Genomic DNA, 27,990 nt, shown 5'->3' on the forward strand with positions numbered 1-27,990 from the left:
AGACAGGTGAAGAAAACACGTCCAACAGATGCTCCCCAAGGAAATGTCGGTGTGCGTGCATGGGTAATGTACAAACATGTGATAAGTTACACATGGCACATACATCACGTCCACCCGAGTATACATGTTATATGACATACGATGTACTCCTGAATTGAACTAACTGAATGGAGATGCAAAGTAGCTTTTAGTGATGTCTTAAAAACTCGAAGCATGTCCATAAATCTACTAGCATAAGTTCATGGAGTGTTCTGAGTCAGCTTTATAAATCTTAAGTAGTTTGAATGTGCTTTGACACCAGTCCTGATTATAATATCCTTTGTAGAGGAATTTCTTTAATGCTGTACTCAGGGCCAACATTGGCTAGGCACCTCTGCAAAGGACCAATTTTTCATTTTGTGAACTTAGAGGAAGAAGGTGACTCTGAGTTGGGTTTTATTGCCTGAAGTTCCCAATGGACAGGAATTTTAATCCAGCAACATGGCTGCTCTGGCAAGGAATGGCATCTAAAGACCTAGGTGTGTCTGGTCCAGCTAGGATACAGACATGCCACACACCTTTAATCTTTCTGGCTGGAATACAAACACACCCTTAGTATACACCTTTAAGATAAAATTAGTTTGTAGAAGGAAGCAGCCATATTTGAAAGTGATACCTAACTGAGGGGCAGACAAAGTGATGAATCAGAGGAGTATTTGACAGAATGAGTCAGAGATAGGATATGTCCAACTCTCACAAGAACAGCACAGGAAAAAGAAGATATTTAAGAACAGAACAGGGAGTCAGTTTAGTTGAGTGGAGTTGGGTTTTATGGGGAGTCAGTGAGCTCAGTGCATAGAGTTGAGTTCGTATTTATTTTTTAACTGGGCACAAGTCAGCAGAGACAGCTGAAGCCAGAGAATAAGAAGGAGCCAGAGAATTAGAATAAATTGCCAGAGTGACTTTGAGGCCATACAGACCAATTCAGTGAAAGGCAGAGAGAAGCCAGATTGAATCAGTCAGCTTGGAGAAGAGTTTGAGCCAGGACAGCTGAGTTGAACTGACCAGCCAGAGTTCTGAATTAGCTATAAAGGGCAATCTTATTCAACAATAAGCCTCTGAGATGACAATTACCTCTGGCCTGGTGTATACCATTTACACCCCAGAGTATAGACATAGACTGAGAAGTCACCTTAAACTTCTGCAAAGCATCCTGGTGTGTTAGGCCAGCCATTGATTCACCATTGAGTTCCAGAATTTCATCACCTATTGAGAGACAAAAGGACAGTAGCTAACAAGCTTTATTCAGGGTTTTTTGGAATACACTCAGGGCCTTGTGTCCTGTCCCTGTGTGAGCTTTCCAAACCTTGCTCTTGGCCTTTGGATTCACCATACTTGAGTAGTCCCTGGGCCACCAGTTATCAAGGACTGACTTCGCTACTCTAAGATATAACTCTGTTTCCTAACAGCTTTCCATAACTGTTTCTTTTGGCTCAGATACTGTTTTATGTGTCAGTGTGGAGGCTGCAGAGCAGCTCTGCATGGTGCGTTTTTGGAACCAACGGGAACAATGACAGAACTTAACCCTTGTCACCCAAAGACTCTATGACTGAGAATACACATAATAAAAGTATTTAAAAGGGCTCCAGCCTTGAGGGCTTGTGGCTGTAATTCGAATACTTAGTAATCACAAGCCACAGGATCACTAGAAGTTGGAGGCCAGCCTGGGCTAGATATTGAGACCACAACAAGCCAGGGCTATGAAACAAACAGAATCAAAACATAATTAAATGTGAGCTGAGAAGAGGATAGACAAAATCAAAACTTCAGGATGTCCATTTTTAAAATTCCATGGAGACTGGCTTTAAGTTACCAAAATATCTGTTCCCAATAACCCTGTTACAGGCTTGTCTGTTATGTTCTCGTTTGTATGAGCTCATGAGCTATGTAGACTCATAGCTGGTGAGCACTGGTGAGCCTAGCTTGTGCCAAATCCATTTTACATAATTGTTTTTGGGAAAGAGAACAAAAACTAATTGTCATTTTCCTTGATCTGTATAGCAAGCTTGTCATAGCCAAGCATATTCTTTCACAGAGTAGATTTGAGCATGTCACTTTTGAAAACAATTTGGCCAATTATTGGAGGCTAGAGCCAGGAACTGACTGTTTGAAATTCTCTGTTTTTATTATTGCCAAAACTAATGGAGACAAATGCCTCCCACCTCCCAAATAATGAAGGTTTCCATACAAAAGTAACAAAACAACAAAGGCTAACACCCTGGATTCTAACCCACACATCTTCCCTTCTCCCTGGCTCCTATTTCCTTCCTGATCCTGGGTTCGCTGTTCCACTAGACCTTCTCCCCATCCCCATCCCCATCCCCCCTTCTCTCCTCCTTCCTCAACTGTTTAATCTGTTCCGTTCACCTTTTCCATAGAGGCCAACGACTTTTCAGTGGCCTGACAGACAGTGCCATCTAGTGCTCACCTAAGCTCATTGCCCTCCTGAAGTTCCCACTTAATCCTTTTCCACTTCTCTCTTCCTTGACTTTTTCTTCTCTCCAGCTGACTAGAAACACTCACACTTCCCACCATCCCTGAGCTGCCTCTTCCTAGGCTCTGTCTATTATCATTGACTCTAGTCAATGGGAGCCTTACTCTTCCAGGCAGCCATAAGAACAGCCTCTGCACTTCCCTTCTGCTTCCTGTGTCTCAACAGCCAACTGCATTCTATATATGCCTCCTGACTCATCCAAAGCCTCTACACCCAGTGCCTCCCCAACGATAAATGCAAAACTCCCACTGCCTACATGACACAATCCTGACACCCAGTGCTCCGTAGTGCTTGTGTTGGCAGCATTTTCTGTAAAGAACAAGATCGTAAATATTTTAATCTTTGGGAGTTACAACATCTCTCTAATGGTGACTCAAAACAGGACTGAAACATCAAGACAGTCATGGCTTTACATGAAAGAACGTGGCTAAAATTTGAATATCATCCTAATTTGCACACGTCATAAAAATCAAGATAGAATATTTTTCAATGTACTGGGTATTTTATTAACTGATTGATAATCATCAGATTAAGTGTATGAGCATTTTGCCTGCAAGTATATCTGTGCAGCACATGTGTGCCTGGTACTCTCAGAGGCCAGAAGAGCACATCGGAGCCTCTGGAACTAGTCATGAGTAGTTGTGAACAACTGTGTGTATGCTGGAAATCAAACCCTGGTTCTCTGGGAGAGCAGTCAGTGCTCTGAACCACAAAGCCATCTATCTCTCCAGCCCCTCACAGGGTGCTTTTACTCATTTAGAGAGGCGGAAGCCTTCCTTTATTGTGATATGTGCCTTTCATCTAGGACTGTAGTGTTCTCACAGCCCCCCAGATAGCTCAGATGTTACAGGTGGTTAGACACTGCCTGACTTACAGACACTGCCCTGACAAGAAAGTAACTGTTCTCTCAAATTCAATCCAGTTTCTCTCCCTTCTCTTCCCTCCTGTCCCCTCCCCCCTCCCCCTCCCCCTCCCCCTCCCCTTCCCTCTCCCTCCCCTCCCCTTCCCTTGAATTTTGCTTTCTGGCTGAAACCCAGAGATCTCTTTGGACCAAGTTGGTTGCCCATCATCCAAACCCAGACTTGAAGTGGGGTGGAGTGGGGTATCTGGTAGCTGTGTTCCTCAGGTCTCTTACTTAGAGGGAGCATCTGTCCTATGAGATAGGAAAGGAGCTGAGAGGAAGCAGGGGAGGCAGAAGGAAGGTAATATAGGGAGGGTTGCCCATGGGGAAGCCATTAGCAGTTCAAAAGAGGAGCCCTGTCTTGTTTTTCTGTGGATAAAGTTCCCTAGAAAAAGGTAGCTCTTTGTTGAAGATTCTGATAAATAACTGGCTGTTCAGAACTGTCTTACTGTGGAGAGTAGGAATGTTGCAAATCAAAAGCCAGAATTAACTTAGGCTATCTTTAGTCACCTTAATAGCCGTGTGTCACACTCCACCTTTGTACCTGAGTATCATCTTTCAGACTATCAGGTAAGATCTTTTTGAATGCATTAAGATCACCACCTTTCACCAACCTATAGCTAAGAATGCTATCGAAAGCTCTCTAAAACCTAGATCAGAATCTCCCACCACTTGCCTGATGTTCCCGATGCTCTATGTAACAATGCCCTGACAACTATCTTTTGTTCTGTGCCCAGAAAAGAGGTCATGTGACCCACTTTATGTCAACCTAGATGCATGTCCCCGGGCCATGTCCACTCATATTTGACTCGGAATAAACTTCCCTTTATTCCCATTGGTGTGAGAACTGTGATTTGTGTCTTTGTATTCTGTGTTCCTGGAGCCTAGAGCTTGGTGGCACTCTGATGGAAGTTCGGGACCTGGTGTCCCACGGTCTCAGGTGGAGAAGGAAGAGCAGATGAAAGTGATGGGTTATCAGTAAGTCCCAGAAACTAAACAGGGGCACTGGGAAGGAGGAAAGGAATAGAATCTGTGAAGAACAAATGCTTCTGCCCCAGGCTGACAACAGCACCTGGGAGGAGAGGTTTTGTCAGGGAATGTTGTAGGGTATGGCGAAGATAGAGCCTTTGAAGGCGGAAGTCGACCACAGCCTGGAGCCCCGCCCCACAACCCCGGAAGTGTACTCTGAAAGCCTAACACCCATTTTAAGCTCTCAGTCTCTTTGATGCCCTGACGGTTCTGAATGATGCTTGTGACCTCTTGACCACACTCGGAAGGATGAAAACGTACCTTCCTGAAGCCGCCCATCAGCCGCCGCTGCCCCCCCTGCAAAGATGCTCTTCACATAAATCCCAATAGGGCCGTAAATGCTGTCCTTTCCCCCAACAATGCTGAAGCCCAGGCCCTGAGGAGAGAATAGAGACTAGATGTAGGAATATTCTAGCTGTTTCTTGAGCTGATGCTTCCTAAGGACCTGCCTCTTACCCTTGCAGAAAGGAATATGGAGGAGACAAAGTCCCTTTTAGTCCGAGGGGTTTAAGAGCTTAATCAGGCCAGGTGGGGAGAGTAGTTCATGGCCAGCTTGGGCTGTGGAGTATCAGCAGCTTTGCCAGCTCACCCACAAAGGCTGGCATTTCCCACACAGATGAAAGGGGGTTGGGACTAGTACCCCATTCTCTCCACTTGACTATTTTTATCCAGTTACTTCCTCCCTCTGAACCTCAGTTTCAGGTTGTAAAATAATGGTACCTAACTCACAGGCTGTATTTGAAAATAAACTGCAATACCCAGCAGAATCACAGAGACATCAACTTCATCAGTAGTAACATAGCATGTGCCACAGAAAGCATCCTTTCTGTTAACAAAGGCCCCTTGCTGCCCTCCATTCTGTGCCCAACTCGTCCCCTGCCTAAGGACACCAATCACCTGCTCTTACTACGGGTGTCATCCTTGATGTCTTTATTTCTAGGTCATTTTCAAGACTGACAAACACAGCCTAGGATTGTGATGGTAGCATTGGGAGAAGATGGGGCTCAGCAGACAGCCTCAGCTGTGGGCACAGCTACAAGACAGCTAAGGCAATCTGACGCAGAGCTGCCCCGTGGAAGGTAAGAATAAGGAGATGGAGGGTCTGGCTTCCCCTTCAGACTTTCCAGTACATTAAAGAGACAGTTTGGATTGGTTTAGGTAGCAGCAAAGAAAATATCTACAGCTCTATTCATTCTGTTGAAGATAAAGGATCTTTGCAATTTCCCAATAAGCTGGGTTCAGCCTAGGAAACTCACTTCTAAACTGTGAGCTACCAGAAGTCAGCTAATTTCATTTTTTTTCTATCATGACTGGCCTCAGATAAGTGCTTGAAGCACACAGAGGGACAGAATAAATGAGGGTCTTTCGGTTCACCTCAGTGAGATTAGGTGCTTGGTTCCGTCCAAGTGATGGTTGCCACTAGCAATGGCACTACTCTTCATAGATTGTTCATCTCTGGTCCATAGTTCTCAGAGCCCACATGGAAACAAAAATGTCAGTGGTGAGAGATCCCTGCAGGGATCTCTGGTGCTCATTCCGGAGCACACTCAACTCCCTTATACCTGAGACTTTGCATTGTGTACCTTTTTGGTCACTAGGACTAAATGACTGCCTTATTAATCAGACAGTGGGACTGTCCAGAAGAAACCACACAGCACACACGTCTCCCTTGTCACTTGGGGGGGGGGGGCTTTCCTTATACTACATGCTGAGTTCCCAGGACTGAGAAGGAACAGGTGACAGGGAAAGACAACTCGAGGTATGTGGTGTCTCCCTCCCTAGAACATAGTGGCCGTTAAGTGCTTCCCCCACATCAGCTGAAGTATTGTTAGGTGCATTAATAAGCCCATCTGAGCAGCTAACTTATTTAAACAGGCTTTAAAATGTGGCAGCAACTGCCTGGGCCTGCCCTAGTTATTTTAAGCAAGCGCAAGTCTGGTACAGTTTGGAAGCGAAATGTCTGAACACTTTGTGTTGTTTTGGGAGACTGTGGCACGTTTAGGAAGCAAGGCCTTCTCTGGAGGAAGCAGGCCATTGGAAGGTAGGTGACAGGGTTTGTAGCCTGTCCCCATTTCCTATTCAGCCTCCATTTCTGGAGCCACTGAGATATGAGCAAGGAGCCTCATGCTCCTGACACCTGACACAGCTTCTGTGGCAGTGCTTTCTTGTGGTGGACTGTGCCCTCCAGCCATGAGCCTAACAAATAAACCCTTCCTCCCCTAAGCTGATAAGTAGCCAGAAAGGCACCCAATACAATGCCCTAAGCATGAGGTCGCATGCTTTAGGATGAGCACAAGAGCTATTGGGGTATATTCTCTCACTATTCATACCTTGTTTTCCTCTGTTGATGCTTCTCAGGCGTGGGGCAGACATTAGTAGGATGTGTCATCATCTAGACTGAGCGGAGTCAGTTCTGACTCTTCAGGATGCTCTAACGTAGCCAGAGCATCTGTGGCCATGGAATTGACCAAGATGGAAACACAGAGTTCATAAAATTTGTGTTTGAGTCCAACTTTCTTTTACCAACATCTGAATGTGGAGGTGAAATCCAGCCCCATAAATCCATGTAAGGGATTTTAACTTATGTTTCAGGCAAGGTTAAGTTGTGGGAATATCATGTCAAGAGGAATAGGGAACAAGCTTGGAGAGAGCTGAAGCAGTTGGGAAACACTGTGGTCCTCAGAGAGAAAATGATCACTGAGTGGAACTGGGAGGATCAGTATTGCCTTAACTTCAGCACGTGCCTGTGAGCTTGTTGGCCCCCTTTGGCACTTAGTGTATGATAACCCTGCTCCCACTCTTCCTCGGAGCAACTTTCCCAGAAGAGAGCGAGTGTTGCCCTGGGCCTTCCTGTTGGTGATGATCTTTGCTCACCTTTGCTTGGCCCTTCATCAGCACTATGTTGGAGATGACTGACGCCTGCAGACCCCCAGACAGCTGCCCGAGCTGAGCTGTGCTCAACGACCGGGTTGGTCTTGCAGTGCCCTGTAATGAAGAACCAGAGAGGGCAGAGATGAGCCACCTCTGACATCAGCCAAGGAGAAGAGCTCCACCCTCTGTCTCCCAAGGGCCAGCAGCGTAAGAGCTAGAAGGTGATTTATAGAGTGTCATTCAGATGTGGTGGCTTATGCAGGAAGCTTTGCACTAAGGGACCTGGCTGCAGACTAGCAGCAAAGGCTCACAAAGTCTCATGACAGCAGTAAGCCAAGGGTAATAATGTCACACACCACAATACCCCAGAATAAGCCATGAAGGCCAAGCAAGACCTTGAGCTGAGTTTCAGACATCACTATAAAATTGTGTTCCACTCAGAGCACATTTCCTCAAAGCCCTGCTTGTGCTAGGCATGATGGTGCGGTAGGCAAGAAGTCTAGAACTCAAAGACTCAAAAGAGGAAGATGAATTCCACAGATGGAGGTTAAACAGCTGCATAAAAGAAGCAGAGAGTGTCAACAAAGAGCAGCTTTGTGTCCCAGAGCTCCAGTGGGGAGCAGCATGGCTTGGTGGTATGCTGAAACTTTGGAAGCCACATCCATTTTCCAGATGGTTCTCCTGGCTCTCCAATTATCAGCAGATTGCCTTGGAGAAGTGACTTTGTCCCTCTGGGCCTCAGTTTCCTACTGTAGAAGATCTTTTTTTTTTTTTTTTTAAGAAAGACTTATCTGTGTGTATAGCTTCCAGGAATAATTAACCATTCAGGGGCTTGGTCCAGGGCTTTGTCCCCAGGAAGTGACTGTACATCCTTCATTTTCTACCTGTTGCTTCCTATCTGGCCACTAAACCAATATATCAGCCGTGAGTGTGTAACTGGGCTGCAGGATCCCTGCTCACTAAGATCGGGTGTTGCAAAGTAAGACACACACGTAACTGCCTGCAGGGAGCATGGAAAACAATTGGGCTTCAAGATAATTCTTCCCCACCAAAAAAAAGTATATCTCCCCCTTTCCTCTCCTCTCTCTTCCCCTCCTCTACACTCCCTTACCCTCTCTCCTCTCCCTTCCTCTTCCTTCCTCTCTTCCCCTCCTCTCTTTCCCTCTTCTTCCCTCCCCTCCTCCCCTCTCCTTTCCCCTTCCCTTCTCTCCTCTCCCCACCCCTCCCCTCCCCTGCTGTTCTCTTTTCTCCTATTGCTGGATTGAAGTTGCTCTTACACATCTGGGTGATCTACCCAAAGTTATCAGGATACCCTAGGCTTTGTAGCCCTAAGCCACACAAAACCTTCCCTTAATCCCAGAAACAACCCTTCTGGAATCCTGTCTTGTTGCCTCCATTAGAAACCCTATGCAGACAGAGTGATACCATGCATGGGCATCAATGATGGTTAATCGACCAATGTCACTCACTGGTCAGGAGATGTCCAGATAGTTAGTCAAACTCTGTTTCTGTCTGCCTCTGTCTCTGTTTGTCTCTGTCTCTCTCTCTCTGTGTGAGTGTGAATGTGTATGTGTGTGTATGTGTGAGGGGGGGGGACCCACATGACGGAAGAAAAAAGCCAGGTCTAATTTGTCCTCTGACCGCCACGTGTGTACTATTCACTCCCCAGCCCACCCACACACACAAATACCCAGACATCGACACATACTAAGGAAATATTTTTAAAAAGTGATGCAACTTCAAGTCCCAACACTGTTACATACTAGAATTTTGATAATAAACTGCTTAGCTTATCAAAGCCATAGTTCCCTAGTCCTCCCAGGTCAGTTACTGTGCAGAGGAAATGAAGGGAAGCCTTAGTTGAGAGCTTGAGAACAGCAAGTTTCTCTATGCATTGGCTCCTAACAGCATACAAGCGACAGTGGCTACATGTGCCTGGCACAAGAGGCTCTTGACAGGTGGACCTTGTTAAATGGCTTTTGCCTAGTTGGATGCTTTAGCTGACTAAGCAAGCTCTCTGCAGTCCGTGGGCGGCACACTACTGAGAAGATTTCCCAAGCCGCTGTTGGAAACAACACAGACCTTTGTCCTCCCACATCTCCAGGCCCCCTCTGCTTCATCTTACCGAAAGTGGGTAGTCCAGTTGTTGAGAAAGGGACTTCCTGTTGCTACAGAGGGAGTAGGGCTGCCTGTCGGTGGGAACTGCAGATTTCTTGGTTATTGGAAAATCAATTTCTCCGGCACTGTAGGGATTAACACCTAAGCAGAGATGGGAGTGGGGAAACAAACAGGAAGGAATTATTTGTGTGCACTCAAACACCAAGCCTGAAAAAGAACAAAGTCAGCCTTGCCAATCACCAGCCCTCCCTTAGACAGGGCTCTGTGTGGGCAGAAACCAGTTAATACCCAGGATAGTTGGTGCAGTCATGAGGCTGCAGAAGACACAGCATCATTTTCACTCCCTTCATCCACAAATTTGGTACTGCAGGTGCAACAGGATTCGTCACACAGAGTGGACTCCTTCTCCACCCCTGTCCAACTCAGCAAGAGGTGACATGGTCTCCTGCATGTCATGTGGTATGCCACATCACAGCTCTAGTCCAAGCTGCTGGAGAGTGTCTAATCCCAACCAAAGGAAGAGAAGATGGCACAGAGGTTCCTGGGCTAGGAACTGAGTCAGAGGCCAAACAGGGAGAGAACACGTGGCCACCTAGGGAGTCCAGGCAGGGAGAGGCTGGGCCCAGGGAATCCTTCAGTCTTCCATACAGATCCAGCACTGTTTCTTACACACTGTGGTAGGTATACACATCTCATACAGGCAGATAGCTTGAGTCTTTGAGGATCTAAGTATCAGTTTCCTGGTCCGTGTGGGAGACGGGGCTTCCTGTCATTCACCTGTGTCCCACCACCAGTCACTACCCATCCCTCGACCATCCCAGTCAGTTTGCAAATCTTCATGGTTGACAGACTTAACCCACTGACATCTTGAGCTGCCCAACGTGGAGACAAAGTGTGCTGTCACAGGCCGCTTAAATCCGTCTAGTAGCCGCATTGAAAAGCTAAAGAGGAAGACCAGGCAGGGTGGAGCGCACCCAGCACTCACACAGGAGGATGGGGAGTTCAAGATCATCCTCCACCATATACTAGGTTTTAAATGAGCCTAGGCTACCTGAGATCTTCTCTCAAAGAAAATAAACATCTAGATAAAACAAAAGAAAAAGTGAGAGTTCAAGCCAGCCTGGCCTATACAGTATGATCTTGTCTCAAAAAGCCAAAACAAACAATAGGTAAAAAAATAAAAATAAAAAAAAAGAATTTGTTTTTTAAATAAAAAGAACTAAAAGGAAATGGAGGCAATTGGTTTATTTGTATTAATACATTTTATTCTGCTCACTATGTCTACCTAAGCTATGTGCCATCAATATACAAGTAATACACAAAAGCATTATGAGATTTTCATGTTCTATTTTTTCTTGTACTTAGTCTTCAGCCAGGCATGTCCTCTAAAATTTCTGCATTCTCCAAGTGAGCTGCCATATGTTCAGGGTCATGTGTGGCCAGTGCCTTGGCAGCAGGGTTCCGGAGGCCCAGGGAGAGACAATGTTTTCCCAGCATCTTTCAGTTTGAGTAAGTGGAGACCCCAACCCCCCCCCCATGTCAAGGACAAAATGAGCAGTGGCTCACAGGAAATTCAATGTGCATCAAGGTTCGAGTATTCCTTTCTGGAGGGGTGGGGCCTGGAAAAGACTTGTTTATAAACTAAAGAAAGGAAGTGACTAGCCAGGAAGGGTCAGAATGAGGCTTCCTGAGGACATAAGATTCCTAAAGATGATTGAGAACAGAGGTAGAGGCACCATGCAAAGAGGGAGATTTGGTTCTTCCATGCTCTGAAAGTGGCTAGGAAAACGTATCCCTGCCAAGATGGTTGCTTCCAGAAGTCTTTTCGGAAACATTGATCCTCTTAACTTGTAGGGACCAATTGCTCCCAGATGGGCCAGGAGGGAGAAGCATGGGGAAGACAGGATGCCCAGCTGGTAGCCAGAGGTCATCTAGTCTGAATCTGCACATGCACCACATTTATGTAAGTATTTTATAGGAGTGTAGACCCCACACCCATCCTGGCCCATTGATGGGGCCTGGGCAACTCTCCTGGCGATGCAGCCAATTATCAGAGGTTTTCAGGAGCCCTGGTCTACTTCTTACTTATTAGTGAGCAAACAGAGGCTCAGTGGTTTCATTGCAATAAATAAGTCTAGAATATAATCCAGACCTCTGGGTAGTGGGCTTTCCCATAGCCATGACCTACACTGAATGGATGAGAGGAAGAGAAATAAGTACGAATGAGTCTGAAATGAGCAACAGCAGATGGGTGACAGAGCCCATGAGCAAGTCTAGAACATGGCCCTGACTCCATGCTAAACTGGGATCTGCCCCTCCTGACTCAGGCAGCCTCTGTGCTTTTGGGTGCTCTGCTCCTTCCATGGATTCAGGCCTGTATACACAGAGGCCAGAGCAGGACACAGCTGATTCTCTGAAGCACGTTTAGGAAATGCAATCAATGTTCAATACAAATTTAACTGAGAGTTTGGTAAATTAAGATAATGATCACCCCAATAGAAAACTAGCAAGTCACCAAAACACGTACTAAATGAAGGAAGAAATCTTTCCATTTGTCTAAAGAGGTCTGTCTTCCAGCTGTTTTATAAGCCAGTGTGCAAGTCATAGCTTGCATAAGAAACCAAAGGCACACTTACACAAACAGCCAGATGTGCTGGGGTTCTGGAGGCCATTACCTGCCGAGGCCTGAGGGGCACAGGGAGGAAATTGTGTTGGACTGACTGAGCCACATCCAGGGAAGACAGGGCCACTTGGGCTATGGGTAGTCAGGGTACCAGGAAAGCAGTACCTACAAGGGTCTATCCTACGGCCAGTCACCCACCGATGTTCTCAGTAACTGAGCTCAGTTGGGAAGTGGGTGGCGCTGTCTGAGAGATTAGCTCCCAGGACACCAACATGGCTGAGATTATGACCATGTGGCCTGTGCAGTCACCAGGGCCTATAGCCAGAAGTCTCCCAGCTTGGTTTAATGCTGGGCTGTTGCCACTTTGAAATTCTTAATAATTTTGAACAGGGTCTCTTTGTTTCATTTTAGACAGAGCCTCGACAAAGTGTGTAACTGGTCCCAGATGCAAAGCAGAGCAGAGAAGCAGAAACAGGAAAGAGAGAGAAGATTGTGCGACAAATATTGAAATAGTAATAATAATTCAGTGTGAAGAGATCGGTGATCATGTTTGCTGCTGAAGGAGTGTCAGGCTAAAGTGTGGCCAAAGTTCTTAAGCTGTAACGACTCACTGTTTAAACCAAAAATCAACTCCTAGGCTGTTACATTAACAAGAAACCAAGTTACACAGCCTCCAAATGGGTCCTAATTCATTTAAGGATGGCTGACAAGTGACATAGAATAATGAGGCCCAGAGAGTCAAGAAACTTCCCTAAAGTCACACAGACAATGGCTTCCAAAGAAACTAGACCCCAACCCAAGCACACTCGCCTTGGAATGTGCTCTCTATTAATTTTACTTTGGTGTTTTGTTTTGTGGTGTTTGTTTTGTTGCTGCTGTTGTTGTTGTGTTTTGTTTTGATTTGATTTTGAGACAGGATCTGATTAGCCCAGCCTGGCCCCATACCCCTGATCATCCTACCTCTACACCCCACATGATGGGAGTCTAGCTATAACCCCCACACTTGGCTTTCAACCTATGTGGCCGTCACTCAGTGTTCACGGAGAATAACTGTTTCAAGGAACCCCTGCAGATACCAGAATAAGTGGTGCTTTTCCATATTTTGTATAAACTTGCTGCATCATTGTCACATAATAGATGCACAGATGTGGTTTTTTTTTTGTTTTGTTTTGTTTTGTTTTGGTTTTGGTTTTTTGAGACAGGGTTTCTCTGAGTAGCCCTGGCTGTCCTGGAACTCACTCTGTAGACCAGGCTGGCCTCGAATTCAGAAATCCACCTGTCTCTGCCTCCCAAGTGCTGGGATTAAAGGCGTGCGCCACCACCACCCAGCTAAATGTGTACTTCTTATGCTGGACTATTGAGAAGACAACCAGAAGAGGAAGAATCTGCACATTTCCTATACAAATGTAATTTTTTAAAGTATTTCCCCTTTGCAGATATGGAGGCTAACAGGGTTACCCTTTAGAACCAACATGGGTGAAAATAAAATTCCATGTATTATGTAAGCAATATGGATTGTGCTAGTGAGAGACTGATATGGTATTTATAGCTATATATTATATATAATCTCTATGTAATATATAATGCAAATATCTAGGAAGAGAGGGTTGGTTAAATAGATTGTAATGTTCATATAATGGAATTGTGTGTTTCCCTTAAAAAAATATATAGTGTTTAGAACAGAATTCCCAGTGACTTGTGCATATAAATTTTCAGAAGTCACATGGGAAGAACATGGAACTAAAAATGTTGGCAGAGCTCAGTATCAATCAGCATGTCTAGTGTTATGATTCACTGTGATCTTCATTTCTTCATTCTTCTGATGCTATTTACAGTCATCAAGAGCCCTAGGTCTTCTAGCCTCAGGCCCTATCCTATCACAGAAAGGGCAACAGAGGTCATAGGGAGAGAGAAAGAAGCTTGTTCAGCCAGCAGCTAGAGTAGCCACTCTGCTCGTTTCTTTGTTTGTTTGTTTCTTTCTTTCTTTTTTTCTCTCTTTCTTTTTCTTTCTCAGCCAGAAGAACTGGTCACAGAGACATGGCAAAGCCAAGGCTAAATTCTCTAGCTGTCTGGGAAGCACACTCATGAACACTGTTCTCTGAGAGACAAACAGCTATCTTGGTTTATCCTTGAAAGACCAGGGAAGAGCCAGCCTCCCTAATTTCCCCACAGCACTGGCAGTCCTGCTAGTCCTGCTATTCAGGAGCAGTTAAGCTCTTGTGGCGGTTTGAATGACAATGTCCCCCACAGGCCCATGTAGGCCCATTGGTCCCCAGTTGATGGTGCTGTGTGGAGAGGCATAGGAGCTGTGGCCTTGTGGTAGAAGTTTGTCACTGGTGACAGGTTTGAAAGTTTAAAATCTCTCATTTCTAGTTCTCTCTCTGCTCTTTGCCTGTGGTTCAAGATATGAGCTTTCAGCAGCCTGCTCCTGCCAACAAGACTCTTTGCTGTCTCTTCCAGCCATTATCAACTCTAGCCTTCTGGAAGCATAAGCCACAAAAACCAACCAACCAATCAACCACCATCACCACCACCACCAACAACAAAAACCCTCCTTCTGTAAGTAGCCTGGGTCATGGTGTTTTATCAGCAACAGAAAAGGAGCTAACACTGTCCTGTCCCTGAAGATATTTTAGGAAGTTACTTACTGGTGGAGTTGCTGCGTGTCCTTTGGTGGCAGGCTTTAGGAAACAGGAAGTTGCTACTTTGTCCTTCTGGTTTTCCAGTCTTTTCTTTAGAGGACGTTGTAGAAGATTCCTGTGAAAAGAGTTCCCATATTTTTATGCAGCAAGTTAGAGTTGACAAGAGTTGCTTAGCTTAATGAGGTTTGGTGTGGACCAGAGAAATACTTGTTGATTTGCCTGGATCTCTACTAAAGTAGGCACTCTGAGACCTGGATTTAGGACTGCTCCCAACCATTTATTCCTAGATACACATTCATTAAATTAAAAGATAATTAACAATAGAAATTACATAAATAATGAATAAATGCAGCAAATGTTGTATGAATATGTCAGGTTCTTCATTAGACACGGGGAATTTAGCAGTGATCAAGACAGACAAGGAGCTGACCTTGGATAGCTGACATTTTAGTAAACAAAGGCTAACAGTAAGCAATTGTGAATGACCACTACTGAGAAAGGCAGAGTTCTCATATGGCTTAGAGAGTTCTGTGAGCAGAGAGCCTGGGAACCTGTGCTAGAGGCAACGAGGGTGCTATATTGTCCTGAGATTCTACCATAGTCACTCACAAAATTATTGTTGAGCAAATATTATAGAGCTTTAAAATATTGAAACATCCAGGCATTCTTCTGAGTATTGTAAATTTATTATATTGATGATTTCTAGTTGTCAGCACTTAATTCAGAACCTTAAAAGTCACTATCAGTCAAATTGTTTATGATTCTCTTTTAAGTCTGCCTTACCATATTGAATGACATCAATTTTTATATCAATGATTTTTTTGTAGAATAGAAACAACTCTCTCACACACAGACACTACACACACACATTCACACACACTACATACACACCACGCACACACTCAAACACATACTCACAGACACACACCCCACACATACTACACACACACACACATCTCAGACACACAGCACACACTCAAACACACAGTCTCTCATACACACACCACACACATACACCACACATATTACACACACACACACACATACACACACCTCACATACACTCACACACACATCACACACATATACACACACACAGAGTGAATCTTCATTACACTGAGTATGTTAAACAGTACAATTGGTCACATTTCTCTATTACGGTGAAAGGAAATATATGACTTTCCATTGTATGAGAGAAGTCTCCAGAAGAACTTGTACTCTCTTTCCTCTCCTTTCTCTAACCTATTAGAAGTGGATGGTGAGGGACACAGAAGTTGACAGTGAGATGAGGGGGTTATTTTACTTCTGCTCATGAGGTTTTTTTTTTTCTATTTTGTAATTTTACTAGCTACAAAAACATTCATCAGTTACTACTGCAACTGTGTGTGCATGTGTGAGTGCATGTGTGTTTGTGTATGTGTGTATACTCGCACGTGTGTGCAAGCATGCATGCAACGTGTGCCTATGCAGAAAAGCATGTGTTTCAGGGAACCTATGGGTGAGAAATTCTCTAAACATTAGCATGCCTGTGGCTGTTCAATTTGAATGACTTGGTAAATGACCTGTGGATAGTTGTCACTGGGCCTGGAAGCTATAGCTATAGACAGGTTAGGTATTTAAGGGCAGGCACGTAGTGCTGCACTGTGCTAGAGACCCCTATTCTATCTGACATAACTACCTGACTGAGAAGGCAACTATGACAGGGGCTGGTTAATTCCATGTGCCGAGTGGAACTCAATCTCCAACATCTGGTGTGTTGCCAGGGAAGAGAGAGAATGTCCCTCTGGCTGCCTTGCACTAGTTACGTCTCACTTGGTGCCTCTTACTCAGCACCCTGGCCCCAACAGCTGGCCAGAGTGGAAGATACTGCTCCCATCTGCCCCATTTGTTTTCAAAGCTTTCCTCTACTGTGCTGTTGGTGACAGGCTACTGAGACTCCCTGAGTTCAATTCCACCTGCATTATGGCAAACAGAAATTGCTCACAGGTTCCAGAGCACAGTTAAACCCCATCTATGGCTGCTGCTCTGTTTCTCTTGAATGTTGAAAGAATTTTCTGCCAAGTAGCAGAGTTAACTTGGTGGACTTTGTAAAGCAATCTGGACCTAGAAGTCCAGTAACAGCCTTTAAAAATAAAGCTATATCCTTTCTGACACAAGAAAACACAAATCAGTTCCCTTTTATTTCCTGTGTAAGTCAATGTGAAAATCAGAGGTTAAGTCTGGGCAGACTACTAGGCAGTCATTTTTCTGTTTAGCAACAGATGGAGCTGTGTTAACCCGAACAAAATTACCAATCTCCAACTGGGCTAATTTGGGAAATTGTTTAAAAGCTATGAAAGCTGTGATTATATACAGAAGTAAGTTTGATTTGGTTGAATTCTTAGGGCTCTGATTTCCAAAATTAAGTATATGAACTGCTTCTTTGAGCACACTCGAATATCCAACCTAATATCCAAGAGATCCTTTTTGGTTACAGCAGTCAGGTGAGGTCATGCCCCAACTCTAATGTGAAGACTCCTCTTCAGTAGCAGCTCCATTGTATGCATGCTGTGAGACAGTGATGTTACTATGGCCTTGGGACCTTTGCAGTCCCACTAGGCACAGCAACTAACTGGTCTACCCATCCAAGGGTGACCCTTATCCTTGAAGCACCATTGAGATGTGTATTCAGACCATAGATTGCAACTTCTAAATGTCTAATAATATGAAAGTAGATGAGTAAATGGTATCCTCACAGGACACAGCATACAAAACTCATCTTAAAATAATGTTTAAATGTTTTTGTGTGACTGTACTTGTGTTACTTATAAATTTCAAATACTTTATTATAATCTAACCAAAATAATATATAAAAAAACACAGTAAAAAGGACTAAATATAGATGCACCAAAATAGCAACATTCATTCAACAAATGTTTGCTAAAAACTTACTATGTACTGGGCCCTCTTCCTAGTTGTGAGAATACACAATAGGTATGACATGACATACAAGACTCAGGTCTCATGAATTAGCAAAAATGTATTTGAATGATGAAATGATATCTACTTTTCCTTTCTTTTCCTTTGTCTTGTATGTGTATGTTCTTGTGTGGGTATGTGTACGTGGAGGCACCTGTCTAACTCCTCAGTGCTGGATTATAAATCCACACCACTAAACCCTAAATCCAGCCTTTTCTTTCTTAATGTAGGTTCTGGGGATCTGAGCTAAAGTCCTCTGGCGCGCACAACAAGCTCTTTTCAGGCAGCTATTTTTCCCAGCACCTTTTTTCCCTTTTGAGATAGGGTCTTGTGTAGCCCAGCCTGACCTTGAACTCCATCTATAGAGGATAGCCTTTCACTTCTGATCCTCCTGGGTACCGGATTATAGGACCCAGCCACTACACCCAGCTTAACAAACAGTGGGCGTTTGTTACTTTGAAATCAGACCCAAACCAAATTGGTAATATGATATTTATTTCAACTGTTATAATAATAGACTCTTTTCCTTTATAAAGTCCCTTGTCTAAAATAGAAATTGTTTAGCTAGTCGAATGAAGATGGTAGAAAATCCCAGGAAATAGAAAAAACCATTCCCTCCTCACCTGGATGAGAGAGAGAGAGAGAGAGAGACAGAGAGAGAGAGACAGAGACAGAGACAGAGACAGAGACAAAGAAAGACAGAGAGGCAGAGAGAGACAGAGAGAGATAAAGACAGAGAGACAAAGACTTAAGTAGCAATACTGTATCACTTTGCAACCTAAAAGTTCCTGAACAAGGCAAGACACATGTTTTTAGACGTTCTGTGACTGGGATACCAATGCCACAATGCTCCTGTGTGCTCTGAGTTCATTTCACTGCCAAGCTGGAGGCTGAATAGATGAATCAGTTGATAAAGTGGTTTTTTATGTGAGATGATAACCTGAGTTTAATCTCTGACATCCACAAAAATGTCTGGAATGATGGTGAACTAAACTTAGCACTGTCGATGGAGACACAAGAAGATCCCTAGGGATCACTGGCTGCCCAGTCTATTCTAACAGGCAATCTCCAGGCTAATACTATAGCCTGTATTCAAGGAGATAGATAGAATTTGTGAAGATAACACCCAAGTTTGTCCTCAAACCTCCCTGTGTGCGTATGTGTGTGTGCATGCATGTGTGTGTGTGTGTGTGTGTGTGTGTGTGTGTGTGTATGCCAACGCATGTGCACATAAGTATGTATGCCCCATTACAAGAATTTTTTTTAAAGAAGAAGCTGGAGAGATGGAGCAGCAGTTTAGAGCACTGGCTTCCAGAGAATTGGGGTTCAATTCCCAGCATCCACATGGCAGCTGACAACCATGTGTAACTCCACTTCTAGGGGACCTAATACCTTCCTCTGGGTTTCCATGGGTAACACATACATCTGGTGCACAGATATACATGCAAGCAAAACATCCACACACATAATAAAAATAAACAAATCTCCAAACAAGGGTTTTTGGTTTTTTTTTTAAGATGTCAAACCTGGTGACCTCCTCACTAGAGTTGTGTGAGGAGATGGGAGGTAGGGCTCTGAAGCCTGCAGAGCTGACTTCCTCATTACTCCAAACTTGCTGTGTTATTGCTTAGGCTCGGTTTCCTTTTCTCTAGGCTGAGAGGTGTGCTAACCAAACCTTGCCATCACTTGCAGCTCTGAACTTTTGAGTGATGATTTTGAGAGACAATTACGTTTAAAGCCTCCAGGCTGCCTCCTTTGCTGAAATTATCACATATCAGAAAATGATTCATGGGAATCAAACGGCTTCCCTTGGCTCCCAGGGGAGCCTGACCACTCTTGGACAGGCATGTCCTGGGTGGGGCAGCTTCTCATGAAAGGAGTCTCTGTAGGATCCCTGAGAGCAGTTCCACAGAGGCCTCCCTCTGCAGCACACAGAACAGGATTCTTCTGTCCTTGCTCCCAAGGTGGGGCTTCTCTCCACTCTGAGGCTTTGTCACTGAGGTGAAGGAGCTCACAAAGTCATTGAAACATACTTATCCTTGTTTTCATCGGAGACTGAGACCATGGCGGCCATTCTGTGGGCAACACACCCCACCATTACCTAGACCTCCATCTCTATACCAACCAGTCCTCATGGGACCAAATGGCCTTGGCCAAAAAAAAAAAAAAACTCTTCACAGTATTTTTTTTCAACATTAAGACTGGCCATATTGTTTTTTGGGACCAACAGCTAACTCTAAAAATAAAAATCTACATAGTTCCCATGAAATAAGAGGATGACCCAGGATGATGGTCAGGAATTCTAGGGTATTGTATCTTACAAACAAAATAATAGGCTCCCATAGATTTGTTCTGGGGCAACCACCTAGTCATAAGGAAGATGCTATGTATCTGCTAGTCTCAAGGGGAAGGGACAAACACAACCAAGGCTCCACTTTGATGTTCACCCCATTATCCACAACATGACCGAGTCCCCCTAACTCCACCTTCTCATGCCTCTTCTGCATGTCCGTTCTTGTTCCTGTCACAGTACAAGGTCCTGGTTCATATCAGCCTACTACTGTGGTGTTTGATGTCTTGAAAAAGAATGATTCTAACAAATGATACGTGGAAAGACATATTTCTACATAAAGGAACTGGACTTCTTTCTCACACCATACATACAAAGTAATCAAAAACGGTCCTATGTCTATAAGAAAGCAGGTTATATTGTGGGGTTCCCTCAGATGCAGCACTCACAGCAATCCCATTCAAAAGAAAACAGAAAAGTTTCCATTGAGGAGGAACGCAGCCAGCAAGCTCCAGAAGTGTCAGTCTTGTGATGTCAGCTAGCAGTCCACATGCAAAATGAGCTCTCCCAGTGGAGCAATGGGACTTGTAAGCCTTGGGAGAAGTTTAGGCTCTGAAATTATTTTGTTTCTCACACCATACATACAAAGTAATTCAAAATGGTCCTATGTGTATAAGAAAGAGGCAGAATAGTAAAACTCAAAGAAGAAAGTCAGGAAAAATGGAAATCCAGGCCAAAACCTTTCCTGCCCTGAGTTGCCTTTGGTCCTGGAATTTCTCATAGCAACAGAGAGGAAACAGAATGGTAGTCATGCCAATCAAAGCCAAAGTGAGACAATGCTTCACACCAGTTACAAGGGCTATAGTCACACTCTCACTATTCCCACCAGCAGAGAGAAGATAGGCAAGAAATGATCCAGAGGCTGGGGAGGGAGGTGCCTACTGGGAAAAGTGCTCACCTTGCAATACTAGCACCTAAATTCAGTCCCCAGCCTAGCAAGGTGGCACACAGTTATAATTCCACTTCTGGGAAGGTGGCCATTCTTGCAGCAGCTTGATGGCCTGCCTAGACTACTCAGTGAGATCTTGCCTTAGAAAACAAGGTGTTTTCTCTCATACTTAGATCCTAGCCTGTAATATATAAAAGCACATATAAATCATCATTAGTGTGCGTACAGTATACTACTTAGGAAGGTCAAGAGACGGTAATATTAGGTAATGGGGAAGTACAGAATACAGGTAAATGGACATAAGCATTTCGGAAGAAGATATAAAGCTAACGATTTTTTCTTTTCTAGGTTCAAGTCCATCATAGTTTCTATGGGGGGTGGATCAGATGATGAATAAGTGTATAAAGATGCAATTGATAGTGAAGATATAAAACTCTAATACAAGAGCCACAGTTTCAGAATGGCCATTCTAATAGTTCATTGAGATGAATAGCATTAGAAACTGAACAAGTCTTTGAATGGCTACTTAATCTAGCTGTGTGATATTTCTATTTTAGAGTTCATTGCAATAAAGAAATGTTATAATAAAACCAAAAGAAGAAAGCCCTCAAAAGATAAATTCACCTGCAGTGATAGATTACATTGTATCACCATCACTGGGCAAGTCAGTAAAAATTGCTGATAAAAGTTACCTACTTATTTCATGCAAAACTCAGGCAGACTGTGTTGATTTTCAGCCTTCATCCATCCACATTAGTATCATGGGGATGTCACAGTATTGGGAATGGAAATGGGATGACTAAGTTCTTCAAATTCATTCCAGTTTTTTTTTAATAAACGAGAACAACTCCATTAACCTCTTCATGTCTACTAGCTAGTTGTTTCATTTGTATATTAAAATATTTTAATGCATAAAAAATGAGGTAGAAGGTACCTGAGAAGTAACACCCTAAGCCGACTCCTAGCCTGTACATGAATGTGCAAATAGGTGGTCCTGCACCCACCCACACACATGAATTGCCACATACATATGAACACATACATATGTGAACACATACATATACACAAAATTTTTGAGGCTCACACTAACAGTAAAAAATGTAAGGCAATGAAACTGATTTGGAAAATAGGCTGAAGGTTTCTCTAAAATAAAAAATATTTTGTTATGATTTTTCAAGACAGGTTCTCTCTGTCTGGCTGGATGTCCTGTGAACCACTATGTAGACCAAGCTGGCATAGAAATTTACTTGCCTCTGCCTAAGTGTTGAGACTAAAAGCATGTGCTACTATACACAGAATAATTTATCAAAAAATTTAAGACAGTATCATTCAACAATTTCACTCCTAGGTGTACTCAAAAAAACTAAAAGCATGCACTCATTTAAATTTTACACAAATGTTTAAAGAGAAAGTATTCATAGTATCCAAAAATAGAAAAATATTCAGTGTTGTTTAAGGGATAGATGGATGGTTTGGTATATTTATACATTATAATATTATGTGTTGACCAGAAGTAATTAAGGGCTAATACAGTCTGCAATAAAATGACTAGAAAGTGTAATAGTAATCAAATTAAGTCAGTGGAAAGTAGCACATACATGTGACTCCATTTATGAGATGTCCAAAACTATGCTGATAGGAAGAGAGTAAGTATGATCATAGTCCCTGAGCTCATGGTCTTCTGGGAAACAGGGATGTGACAGAGGGTGGGCTTTGGGAATTTCTAAAACCTATGAGGTTTCTTTTGAGGTGGTAAATGGTTTTAAAGTTAGCAGTGATGGTTGTACAATTCTACAAACATGCTGAAACCACAAAATATTATTCACTTAATTATATGATATATGAGTTGTATAATAAAACCATTCAAAGTGAGCCAGAATGGTGGCATGTGCCTACAGTCCTAGAACTCAGGAGTCTAAGGCAGACGTTTTTAAACCATCCATGAGTTCAAGACTAGCCTGTGTTCCATAGCAAGATCCTGTCCTGTCTGTGATGGTCGTCAAGAATACTAGTATCCAGTCTCCAAGGAATATCAACCACTTACCAAACGATTCTCAACTCGGTGTCTCCATATTCTCAAATTTTATTGTAGGAAATAATTGTATAAAACACACACGGGTGTTTGTAGAAGGGTGCCCATCACCACACATGTAAAACAGAAAACCCTGGTAGGTGGGACATTGAAGGGCAGGGGAGGATCATGCTGTCCCTGGTGTAGTGACCACTGACTGTGTTCCTTCAGCTGAAGCCTAGAAACTGTATTTTTATTATTATTAAATTAATTTGTTTTTTACACTCTATATTCTATCCACCCCCAATCCACCCCCAATCCACCCTTCAACTGCTCCACATCCCACACCTCCTCCCCATGCCCCTGTCTCCACGTGAATGCCCCCACCCCACCCAACCTCTAAACTCCTTGGGGCCTCCAGTCTCTTGAGGGTTAGGTGCATCATCTCTGAATGAACACAGACCTGGAAGTCCTCTACTGTATGTGTGTTGGGGGCCTCATATTAGCTGGTATATGCTGTCTATTTGGTGGTCCAGTGTTTAAGAGATCTTGGGAGTCCAGATTAGTTGAGACTAGTAGCTGTTTTAAATGAGATAGAAACCTTTTGATGGAAAGGCAGCACCATCAGGCATAGCCAGCAGCTGATGGCTGCACTACAGTCTGTGGAGTGGCATCTTGAAAAATAAGCAGCCCCCGGAATCTGCTGTGGTTCTGAGCTCACTCGATGAGAGGCTGAATTTGGACTTTGCTGTTTGTAACCTAATGGGATGCTATTGAGCAAGAGAGATCTCAGCTCCTTCCTAAGACCCGAGCCTAACAGGACATTCTCTTTGCATCAAGAGGACGATTCAAAGGATTATCTCCTTATTTTAAATATGGACTAGAGTGGATCCATGCCATCCCTGAGGTAATGAAAGGAAATCATAGTCCGGATACAGCCCTGAAGGGGAGTGGGGAATCCCCCGAGAATAGACAACTACCAGTGAGCACTTGCAGGCGCTTTAGCCTAATTCGTGCCACATGGACGTCTCGCAACCCTCCAGACAAGAACTTGGTTGATTCTGCTCCAGGCTAATGATGCCTCAGCTACCCCACCGAAGCAAATTTGAATCTTCTGTGAAAGCCCCAGAACAGGCTGTGCCTACGAAACACCCACAGAGAAAGTGATGGCACACAGGAGCCGGCAGAGAAAACAGTTCAATGGAAACAAAACTCCCCGGAGCATGGCACGACCAGAGAAAGCCACAAGAACCACACACACGAAAGCCAGACCGGCACACACTGCAGACTGCACAGCGGGCACAGCACACACTGAAAAATCAACAGACTTCGTGTTTTAAAGACATCTAGGAAGTGATTGGAAATTCAGAGGAGAAACCGAAAATTCCTCAGCAGGCTCGAAAAAGAACTGAATACATGAATACTCAGAAGTAAACAGACTGAACCGAGTATTTAGACAGCACCAAAGGGAGGGGAACAGAGCTGGGGCATAGTTTTAAAAATACTCGGACGGCAACACAAAGGTGTGGAAGGTACTAACAAGGGCTTAAAACAAAATGCCAGACGGTGACAAGCACATCCACGTAACCAATTTCCAGAATAAAGAGAGCTGTGTCATCTGTTTATCTTCTATCACCTGTCATCTATCTCTTATCTATTATATATCTATTCGTCTGTCATCTATCTATCTATGCATCTATCTGTCTGAGAGACATTAAACTATAAACACATTAAACTCGGCAAACCCTAAGTAAAAGAAATAGAAATTAAAGTATAACAAAAACTTTCTGAGGAAAGGTAAAAACCCCCAAACAAAAACTGAGCTATTTAGTTTTTAGATGCCGTAGACAAGAACAAGGAGATGGCTCAGAGGGGAAGAGCACTTTCTGGGCAAGCATGAGGACCCGAGTATGAATCTTAGCACTAAGGGAAAATGTCATGTGTACACTTCTAATCCCACCATTTGCGGGAGGGATGGAGACAAGGATTTCTGGGGGCTTGGTGGCCACCAGTCTAGCTCTAGGTTCAGTGAGAGACCCTGTCTCAAAAGAATAAAGAAGTTTGGGCACTGGAAAGATGGCTCAGCAATTAAGAGCACTGGTTGCTTTCCCAGGGATTCCAAGGTTGAATTCCCAGCATCCACATGGCAGCTTACAACTGTCTAAAACTCCAGGTAATCCAATATTCTCCCCTTCGGGCCTCTGCCAGCATCAACCACACACGTGGTGAACAGATATGCATGCTGGCAAAACATCCTACACATAAGACAGAACACACACATACATAATGTGTGTATGTGCATTTGTGCATATGTGCATATATGTATATGTGTACATGTATATATGTGTGTGTGCACAAGTGTGTGTGTTTTGCCCTTTACTGCCATTTCTCTAAATCTGTACACAAAAAATAGGAGCAAATGCTAAGCAATTGGTCTGTGCACAAAGACTGAAAAAATTTGCTGAAAATGACAGGTGAAAAGGCCCCTACATAATAAAATTCATCAATTTTTAGATGTTCAAGGTATTTACAGATGATGCATTATAAGATCCCCAATTGGTCACTGGAAATGTGGATATGTGTGTGTGTGTGTGTGTGTGTGTGTGTGTGTGTGTATGGCAGAGAATGATAAAGCAGAAATCTGACATCTTCCTCCAGCCTCCATAGACACCACATACATCTGCAATTACACCACACATACACTACAAAATGCAAACCACATACACCCAAATAAATTAATTGTTTAAGAGCAGCAGGCAGAAAGAAATGAGAAACTGTCTTCCAACAGGAATCAATTAACTCAATTCTCAGCAAGAACTGTGTAAGACAAACAACAGGAAACAAGTCATTAAAAACCATATTATGTTTACTTATGTGTGTGGAGTTAAAAACAAATGAACAAAAATTAGATTAAAATTTGGGTACCTATGTACAAGCAACACTAAATAGGCCTAGCAGCTTGTGTTTATATGTTAATTCATGTGTGTGTGTGTGTGTGTGTGTGTGTGTGTGCAACATTAATAATTGAAGAAAAAGAGACCAATTTGAGAGATTGGGGAAATATAGAAGAGTGTCAGAGGGTTAGTGTTAATACACTATACATATATGGAATCAAAAACTAAAAATAAAATTTTAACAACAAAAAAGAATAAATAAATGCTAAAGAAAATAAAATTTGGTGCAATTTTTAGACAAAACAGCTTTATTTATCATTTTATGTGTATGGGTGTTTGCCTGTATGTATGTGTACCAAGTGTGTGTTTGTTATGTATAGAGACCAGAAGAGGGTACTGGATCCCGAGGAACTGGAGTTACAGATGGTTGTAAATTTCCATATGAATTCTCTGCAAGAGCAGCCAGTGTTATTAATCTCTGACCCAGCTTTCCAGCCATGACTAAGCTAGGTTTTTTCTGAAGCAAAACAAAAAAACAAAACAAAAAAGTCATACATTTTATTGCTTCTCCTCATATATATACATATATATATGTATATATATACATATCAACAACAAAAAGGACAGAAAAATGATCTTTCTTTCTTTTTTATTATAAAACTTATTTGATATAAAACAATAATTAATTTAACAATCTTATGTAGATGCTTGTCTACAGCAATACTGAAAATATTTATATATTTATATTTCTCAATATAAATGTTAAATACCTCCAAACATATTAACTGTATATTTCAAAATAAAAATCACTACTAGTATTTTCTTAATGAATATAAATATAAAAAGTCTTTATTTGTTTGTTTGTTTGTTTGTTTGTTTTGTATTTAGTAGAGTTTAAAATCTTGGCTCTACTGTGGTACAAGCCCAAAATAAGAACAATTCTTAGACATTGGATTTCATTGTAATAAGGCTATACTTCAATGACCCTCACATCACCAAAGGATTTTACCTCCATCGTAGCTAAACTGAGAGTTGATAGTTCTGCTGCACTGAGGAATGAATTGTAGGCACGAGTTTTGGATACAGACTTCCTGCTATGGTCAAAACTATTTGACTTGAGTGAGTGATTTTATATTCTCAGCCCACAGAGAACAGGTTGCATTCATTTAAGAAATGGTGTGTGTATTAAGATGGTGTGTCCATAAAGTCATTCACCAACTGTTTCAATGAACAATGGTTCTGCTTGGAGGGTGGCACAGACATTAGATGCAGGTAAGAATCTGGTTCATTACCTATGATAATTTGGAAAAGCATTCATCTCAGAGAAAGAGTAACTTATAAAGTCCTCTTCTTCAAGCTTGATACAAGAGTTACAAATGTCAAGCAAAGCATTCAATCTCACTCTTTGTTGTTCTCTTTCCTACAAGCCACCTCCCAAGTTAATTATCTATGTCTCCCTTGGGTATATAAATACCTTTGAAATGTATAAGCTGTTCTGAGAACCATAGTATAGTGTAAAAACATGAAATAAACAATACTACTAGTAGAGAGGCTGAGATAGGAGAAGCAAGATTTCAAGACCCTTATGTTGTACACAGCAAGACACTGTCACAAACAAGCTGAAAGTGTATATAGATTGTACAATATTGGACATATTTCTCCAATTACCAAATTAGAGAGACCATTGGATGACAATCAACAAATTTCTAATTCCTCATATTTTTGGATTTCAATTGCTTAGGATATGTGGGTAATATTAATTTTCATATTAAGATATTAAGAAAAAGTAATTGTCACTTCCTCTTGTTTTTGTTTTAAGAAGTGGAATTAGATTTATGTAGATTTGTTAAAAGATTACTTTCTTGCTTCTTCTAGGGTGTAGTTTTGCTCCTTATGTTTTCCATCTATTATCCTTTGTAGGGCTAGATTTGTGGAAAGATATTGTGTAAATTTTGTTTTGTCATGAAATATCTTGTTTTCTCCATCTATGGTAATTGAGAGTTTTGCTGGGTATAGTAGTCTGGGCTGGCATTTGTGTTCTTGTAGGGTCTATATGACATCTGCCCAGGATCTTTTAGCTTTCATAGTCTCTGATGAGAAGTTTGGTATAATTCTGATAGGCCTGCCTTTATATGTTACTTGACCTTTTTCCCTTACTGCTTTTAAAATTC

At 42.8% G+C, this 27,990-nt stretch overlaps 1 protein-coding gene across 2 annotated transcripts in view; it reads right to left on the reverse strand.

Annotated features, from left to right (window-relative positions):
- Positions 1–27,990, reverse strand: part of Il16 (interleukin 16) — an 84,527-nt gene that overhangs the window by 28,945 nt on the left and 27,592 nt on the right. For both annotated transcript variants that reach the window (XM_031387216.1, XM_031387217.1), the window contains 5 exons: positions 14,724–14,832; positions 9,460–9,593; positions 7,338–7,448; positions 4,725–4,839; positions 1,172–1,245 (listed from right to left, as the gene is read on the reverse strand). In XM_031387216.1, coding sequence (XP_031243076.1) covers positions 1,172–1,245; positions 4,725–4,839; positions 7,338–7,448; positions 9,460–9,593; positions 14,724–14,832 — 543 coding nt within the window. The remainder of the gene's footprint in view (positions 1–1,171; positions 1,246–4,724; positions 4,840–7,337; positions 7,449–9,459; positions 9,594–14,723; positions 14,833–27,990) is intronic.

The sequence above is a fragment of the Mastomys coucha genome, unplaced genomic scaffold, assembly GCF_008632895.1.
Source record: "Mastomys coucha isolate ucsf_1 unplaced genomic scaffold, UCSF_Mcou_1 pScaffold21, whole genome shotgun sequence".
NCBI classification, from domain to species: Eukaryota; Metazoa; Chordata; class Mammalia; order Rodentia; family Muridae; genus Mastomys; species Mastomys coucha.